We start from the raw sequence: 7,980 nt of genomic DNA on the forward strand, positions 1-7,980 counted from the left end.
TAGTTAGTAATTAATAATACGAATAAAAGTCAGGAAATGAATTAATAAAAAGCGGGGGGTGAAGCCAATTCTGCACAACCAAGAATAGGTTGGTTACCTGGAGTGTTTGACCCAGCGGTCCAACCTGTTTTTTATTAAAAAATTATTTGAAATTATTTTTTTACATTATTTTGATGTATTAATGTAAAAAATTATTTTTTAAAAATAAAAAATATTATTTTAATATATTTATAAAATTTTTTTAAAAAATAACAGCTACTACTCGCAAACCGCTGCTACTGGATTAATTAATGCCCAACCGACCAGAACAAATAGAGGGTTTTGTCCGTAAACGTGGTTAAAAAGAACCGGAATTGATGTCAATGTCTGTGCCTTGTCGTATTAGAGAACAAATTCAAAACATAAACAGCTAATTTAAAATGGAACGGACAAGCCATGCCAATCTGAACAACAAGGGGCAAGAAATTGGAAACCAATGTGAATAAATTTTGGTGCGAAGGCATATATTCTAAGCAAAGGCATCGAAAGTCAATTAAAGACAGGGTTCCGTGTCCTTATCCGAGCTTAGCTGTTTCTACCACTCATTTAAAGCAGATGGGGTTTTTTTAATAAGCAAAATGAGGGCTTCGAGGGTGGTGTGTTTTTTTTGTTTTTGTTTTTTTCCTGGGGTGGTCCCTCGTAAAGACAAAAAGAAATTCCCAACCACTGGTAAATGAGTTTCTCCCCCCATCAAACCATGGCTAAAATCCCTGTTTTTTGCTTACCATCCCAAGCTCCAAACAAACAAGCAGTCAGGAGCTGACAAGAATTAATCAGGTTTGACGTAGAAAGGTGGGTGATATCCATGATTTGGACCTCATGTCCAATCACTTTATTTGCCCAAAATTTCCATTCTCTTTTTCTTGGTGGACGGGATTTTGTCTAGGCGTCCTCAGGTTTCGCCACGCCTCCTTTTGTGCCCATTTTTCAAGTTGATTTGGTTGAGGGAGCAGGTTTCTTTTTCTAGCTTCACACTTGTTATTACAGAGCCAAATTGGGGCTCCATTTTGCGTTTAAAAAGTGGGCAATCAACAACCGATACACCCTTTTCGAAATTGACAATCCTCAAGATGGAAAGGAAATGATCTTTCACGTCATAAAAATTAAATTACTGAACAGGTTCATTTGCATTGCTCAACACTTTTTTTTTTTTTGACGAAAATGATTAGCAGAGGATTTATTCGATTAGGTCCTACAGAATCTGTCATGGTGTTCAGCAAATTGCCAAGGCTACCCATCGAAGAAACAAAAAACAATGATGACAGGTTGAGGTTGAGGTTGAGCACCAGGATAGATAAAAATCAAAGATCTTATATAATCCTAGAAGACCTGTATGCCATACAAGTTCTTAACAGGATGGATATGTTCCAGTCTATGTTCACAAATTAGTGCTTATAAATTACAAAAGTACAGAAACAACTTGATCAACCATCTAACATGACCCCTATGCTTTCTAAGCTATGCCTTCCCCCATTATCGTGGCTGGAAGTTGACATGGGTAAGTTTTGTATTTTGATGGTTCAGCTGAATCATGTAAACAAGTTCAAGTCCCTCCGAACTGGCCCCTCTCGAATAGCTTGCCTTAATGAACCCGGAAGGCACTCTATGCAGACCAAGGACAACTGGTTCCCGGAGATACAGAACTCACACCACCATTTACCACCACCTAAGTGGTAAAATGGCAAGAAGTAATGCTACACAATAATCTTGTAACTACACACCGTCACTGGAAAAAAAAAGGGGGTAAAAAGAGAGAGAGAGAGAGCCCAAGCGAAATGTCAAGGTTCTGTTATGTATGGCTGCCTGTAGGTAAGGTTAAGAAGTTTATTAACAGTTAGAATTCACGAACTTCTTTATCTCCTCCATGAGACAGCAGAAGTGTTCATTATTTGGCAAGAAGTAGAACCCTATAGTGGCCTCTTTTAGATACAGGAGTTTTACTTCATAACCGGCTCTCTGGAGTCCTTCAACATAGGCCAATTGCCAATCTCGAACAAGATCGAAACCAGCCACAACAACTAGACTTCTAGGGAACTCCAGTCCCTCAAGATTTTTGCCCCTCGGACCAAATATATTACACGCTGGATGGTCCCTGTCTTCTCCTTCAGGTAGATATGCTCTCCAATACCAGTCGCGGTCTTGAATCGTGACGAAGTACTTGCCATCTAACATCTTCTCTGATTCTGTTCTCTGTTGTCCACCAAACATTGGGTGGAGAAGAATATTACCCAACACCTCGATTTCTTCTTCCGCTGCCCTCACGGCAACATGGTGAGCTATATTACCGCCTGAACTATCGCCGGCCAAATAGACATGAACCTTAGGATCCTTTCCACTTTGAAGCCAGGTCCTAGATTTAACCCATTTGAGAGCTGTCCAGCCATCATCATATGCACAAGGGTACCGATACTCGGGCGATCGACGATAATTGACAGACACCACAACAGCCTTGCAAACGCTGACAAGGCGGCGACAAAAGGTGTCATAGATAGCACTATCAGCAGAGGAATGAGTAAAGCTTCCACCATGGAAGAAGATTATAACTGGAACAACCTCCGTAGTGCTCAAGGGCTTTTCAAGCTCTGCAATGCCCCATTGAGCCTCGTTTTCAGGGGCAGGTTGGTAAACCCGGTTAAGGAGGCCTGTGGTGCGATCAACATGATCAAAGGAGAAAACTCCATTCACTGGAATGGTGTTGGCCTGGACTTTTCGTTCAAGGAATTCCGCCAATTCGCGGTTAAAGGTCCCATCCGGGCGGCGAAGGAGATTATATGCAAGCTTGAAATTGGAAATGAGGATCCATGTGTTTAGCGGAACAACCCTCTGCAGGGAGAAAACAGGATTTCAAACGTCTTTTATATATATTAAAAAAAAAGAGGTTTACACGATCCTTGACGTTGTATATATTGATTGAGAGCCCGGTGAATCATTCAAGTACATCTTAGATATTGGAGAACACATCAGGTTTTCTTATACTCAACAAAGCAGGCCAGGTAGAAGTATTTGAATAGGAATGCCAGATAAATCGTGAAAGGGAGACTAAACAGAGTAAAGCTTGAATGAAAACCCAGGAACGCTTTTCAAGTTTTGCCAAAAGATGCCATCGGAATAGAGATGGAAGTTAAAGAACTTGATGAACCTTTGAACCAGATGAGAAGAAATCGAAGCAGCAGCAAAATCAGCCCTTGAAATGACTCAAATCGAAGTCAAATTCTTCATATTTCAATGTAAACTAAAGAAAAACAGAACCTATGAAGCAGAATTGAAAGAGGAAGAGGAAGAGGAAGAGGAAGAAAAGGTAACAATAATTTAAGCTCCAAAGTCTTCATTAGAGAAATGATAAGCAAATGAAAAGAACAAGATAGTAATGTAAGAAGAAGGAAAGAGAGCAGTGAAGAAATGGAGAGGATATACATATACCTTGGATTCGTTGAGGTTGACTTCATTGCTACCAGCCATGAGGGAAGGAATGGAAAAGATGGATATCAAGAGACCAAAACCCAGAAGCTAAAAATACTTGAAAGAAACCAAGCTCTTCATCGTTTCATTTCCTTCTCGTTGAATTCTTTCCTTCTTCTTAATATTATTTGTGTGTGTGTGTGTGTGGGGCTGCAGCTATATGTGTTAAGGAACAAAGAGACAGACTTTGTGTAAGAGGGAGAAAGAAATGAAATATATCATATCCTCTTCTTCTCGAGAGGGAAATAGAAAGAGTCAAAGGGGCAAGCAAAACCAAAAGAGCGACGGTGGTGGACGGAGACGAAAGAGAAGACAAAGCGGCCGGCAGAATTAAACTGTTCACGTGGGTCCTACCATCCCTCTTCCCCCTCTCACCCTCCCTCCCTCCCTCTTGTTAATCTATATATATATATATATATATATATATATATATATATATATATATATATATAAAAAAAAAAAAAATACAAACTCCACTTGCTACAAGCTATGCTTGTTCTTTCTTGTTTTTGTTTTTGTTTCTTTTATTGTTTTTCTAATCTCTCTATTTGCTAACTGCTTTCCCCTTATTGTTTTTAACTTCTTTCCCGATGGATTATTGATTTACACGTGAATGCGAAGGTTGATAGTTGAAAGTTCAAACCATGGCTATTGGCAGGCCAGACCTGTGATGGGTCCGTTTTGTTTAGTTGCGTGTGCTTGCTTACACAATAAGTTAAACACTCTTTACCTGTTACAATAGACGCTTTTTTTTTTCTTCTTAAAAGTAGTTTATATTTTTTTTGAAAAATAGATTTTATAAAAGGTGAATGTCGTGAAAAATAGATTAAAAAGTATTTTTTTATGTCTGATTATATTATAAAAAATACGTTGAAAATTAACTTTTTAAAATTTTATTTTTTAAAATTTATTAAAATAATATAGATCAAATATGACGAATAAAAAAAATTAAAGTACGATGCAATTGAAAAAAAAATTATAAATTATTTCAAATAAAAAAAATTAAAAAATGATGAGATTGAAAAAAGATTTTAATTTCTTAAATTATTTTATATAAAATAAATAGTAATAAAAAAATAAAAATCAAATTTGATAGATAAATAAAAATTAATTAAGAAAATAGTAAGAGAAAAACAAATAATAAAAACTAAAATTGATATAAAAATTAAATTAAATCAGATTATAAGAGATAAAATTGAAGAAAAAAAAGGTTAAAAACCAATTTTGATATAAATAATAAATCACAAAATATTTTTGTAATTTTTAAAAAGTATTTTCCGCTCAAAATTAAAAAAAAAACACTTTCTTGAAAATCAAGTTAAATTTTTATTTAAATGAAAAATATTTTTCATTGTTTTATTTTTCTAAAAGTTAAACAAACCCATGAAAAATTAAAAAATAATTTTTAAAAAATCACTTTTTATAAAACAAATAAGGCATAAATAAAGAGAAGGTTACTTTAAGGTTTTTTTTAGCACCACAACATTTCTCAATTTTATTTTTATAAACTATATTTTATATTATAATATTTATATAATTAATTTCACTTTACATTATTGAGTTGGAAATCTACAAATCAATAAAAAAAATCTAAAATGTTTCAGGTTTCTTATTATAATTTTCTTAATATCCCAGGTGCCCTTATAATTTATGCATCTTGTTTTTTCCTCCTGCCACCATTTTCCCAAATCGAAACCTAGGTCTTTTTTTACGTCTGAGTTTTTTCTTTTCAAACCCATAATAATAAAAATAAATTAAAATTAGAGTTCAAACTTCTTCTTTTTTTGTTAACTTTAATACTACACAGGTAATAAATAAATTGAAATAAGAACACCAAGAAATTTCAAAACAAAGCCAATCACAACCCGCCATACTCCATCTGTTTCGCCGCCACTTAACCATCCACAACATCTTCACCGTAATAGCAATAACAATACCCTCCAGCAGCGGAAACATCATCATAAAAAAAATAATTTAAAAAATTATAACTAAATTAGTTAAGTTTTAAATTTATGTTTTAAAAATTATTAGTTTAATTTAAAATAATTTATATAATTATTAATTTTAAAACTCATAAAATAAATTAAAATATATACAAATTAACCCGAATATTTATAATAAACAGAGGGAAAAAAAATCCAACAGATAAAAGGATTTCAAGAAAAGGCAAAAACGAGCCTCCATCCATAACAGTAGCGATAACAGCCATAAACAGTGGCAAAGGCAGCAACAATAAACCTTAGCAGCACTAACCAGAACTGCCAACCGTACAAGTAGCAGAACCACCACACTTTTCTATATAAGTTCTAGTAAATAGAGATAATTAATTATTTACTTGATTTCGGGTTTTTTATTGTGCTTTGCTGTTTATATAAACTATTTGTTTAATTGTTTTGATTATAAATTTATGGTGTATCTCGGTTGGTTGGCACCGTGTATGAGCCTAGGGATCAAAGATTTGAGAGCTGGGAGAGGCAATAAAAACAAAACAAACAAAGACAGCGTGCCATTTATCCTCTTAATAAAATTAAATAGATAAAGCAATGCCAGGCGCAAGGGCATGGCTCTTTGCCTCCTAGCGCTGGGCTTGATCGTTTTCTTTTCTTTTCTTTTTTTGCATTTCAAAAAATATTTATTAGATTTTTTTATTTTAATATAGTTTTTAAATATCATTATAGATTTTTATTTGAACTTTAATTTTTTTTCAATTGTTATGCATGTGATATGAAAATAATCATACTAATAATAAATTTTTTTATAAAAATTTGATTCAAATCGGTTTTTTTTAGAATTTTTAAATAAATTTTAAATATAATTTTTCAACTTTCAATCACATGAAACATGAATATACTATTTTAAAACTTTTTGTTAACTTGTTGTGGTAATCATATTTGTCTTTAACTAAATAATTAACCTAGTTAAAACCCTTGTATTTGCTAAGATAAATAGGAGATTCACCGATAATTAAAGAAAATTATTTTGATGGAAAAAAAATACTCAAATTAATTATATTTTTAAGTTTAATGATAATACAAAAAACATTTCTTAGATTTTTATATTTTTATATATTTAAATTTTTTTTATTGACATGCAAACTAGTTAGCATCTACAACATGTGATATAGTTAATAATTTATACATGGGACAAAATCAAGTTGTTGGTTATTTATAATTTACACATGTCTTGTAATATTATTAAAAACTTGTTTGGTATTGTAGTGGTAATTTATTTTCAAAGTGTTTTTTATTTGGAAATACATTAAAATAATATATATATTTTTTAAAAAAATTAATTTTGATTTCAATACATCAAAACTATGTGAAAATACTAAAAAAAATAATTTGAAAAAAAAATTAAAAAAAATCTCAATTTTTTAAGAAAGCTCTTTTGAATCTAAAAAACAAACTACTAATATATTATATTTATGTTTTTTTTTGCTCACAACCTCCTTCAAATTCTACTTTTTAGTAAACCCACCAGCTAACTAACCCAATCAGATTTCAATTTTTTTACCACGAGTAATTTGCAATTTCAATCTAGAGCTTCTTTTATTCTTAGAAAACGAAAAGAAATAAAGAGGTGAAAAAACAGTGCTGTGTGGAAATAGCTTGAAGGAGGGGCCTGGCAATAACTGTAATTATTATTATTATAATTATTATTAGGACTACTTAAATACAAAATTTCGCTAGAAAACAAACGAAGAAAAGAGGAAGCAGACAAACACTTTCCTGCGTGCGCCAAACGCCAAGGCACGTGGTGACAACGGGTTCCGTCTCGACTCTTTTCCCTTGCCTAACCCCACTCCTGATTATCCATCTTCTAATTACCCAAACTACCCCTCCTCTATCCAAAATGCTATTGACAAAGACACGTGCTTGTCGCTTTGTTCGTGACAAAGCGCGTCACGGCGTGCCTTCTTTGAGATCAAGTTATCCTTTAGTCCCTATTTCTTACACTCGGTTATAATTTAGTCCCTTTCTCTTGAAGACCTATAACTTACTCCCTTAATTACAGCTTAAAAATTGTCTTATTAATCCATTTATTTTATATAAAATATGAATTGAAGCTCTAAAATTAAATTATTGCATAAAAAACATGTTTATTGTGTTTAATTATTGAGAAGGATTGATTCACTATTAAACTCAAAATAAAGGGACTGGAGTATAGTTTGCTCGTCTTTTTTTTTTGTCAGGGCACGAGAGTCTCAATTTTCTTTCCTTCTTTCTTTTCTTTCTAGGGTCATCCAGGGTGGGCTTTGGATTTTGTCGTATTCCATGGAGCTCTGTTGACTTTATCCGTCGTGGGTTTCGGACACGTGTCTTCCTCATAGAACTCGTGTTATTTGATGGGTCCCGCCCCGGTTCAGATGTCCTTCCTTGATTCCTCTCAAGAACAAGACGATACGATGATCAAAACACCCCTCTCTCTGGTGGGACCTTGTCCAAGTCCCTCATGATGGATATTATGGACTCTGGCTCTGCC

General features: G+C 33.4%; 1 protein-coding gene across 1 annotated transcript; it reads right to left on the reverse strand.

Annotated features, from left to right (window-relative positions):
• Nucleotides 1–1,330: 1,330 nt before the first annotated feature.
• LOC133682856 (gibberellin receptor GID1B-like) lies at nt 1,331–3,880 on the reverse strand. Its single transcript, XM_062106396.1, has 2 exons — nt 3,460–3,880; nt 1,331–2,862 (listed from the first exon to the last, which is right to left on the reverse strand). Exons 1-2 carry the CDS (start codon nt 3,496–3,498, stop codon nt 1,867–1,869), a joined length of 1,035 nt encoding a protein of 344 aa, XP_061962380.1. The 5' UTR covers nt 3,499–3,880; the 3' UTR covers nt 1,331–1,866.
• Between the last annotated feature and the right edge of the window lie 4,100 nt (nt 3,881–7,980).

This window comes from Populus nigra, chromosome 2, assembly GCF_951802175.1.
Source record: "Populus nigra chromosome 2, ddPopNigr1.1, whole genome shotgun sequence".
Taxonomy (NCBI): Eukaryota; Viridiplantae; Streptophyta; class Magnoliopsida; order Malpighiales; family Salicaceae; genus Populus; species Populus nigra.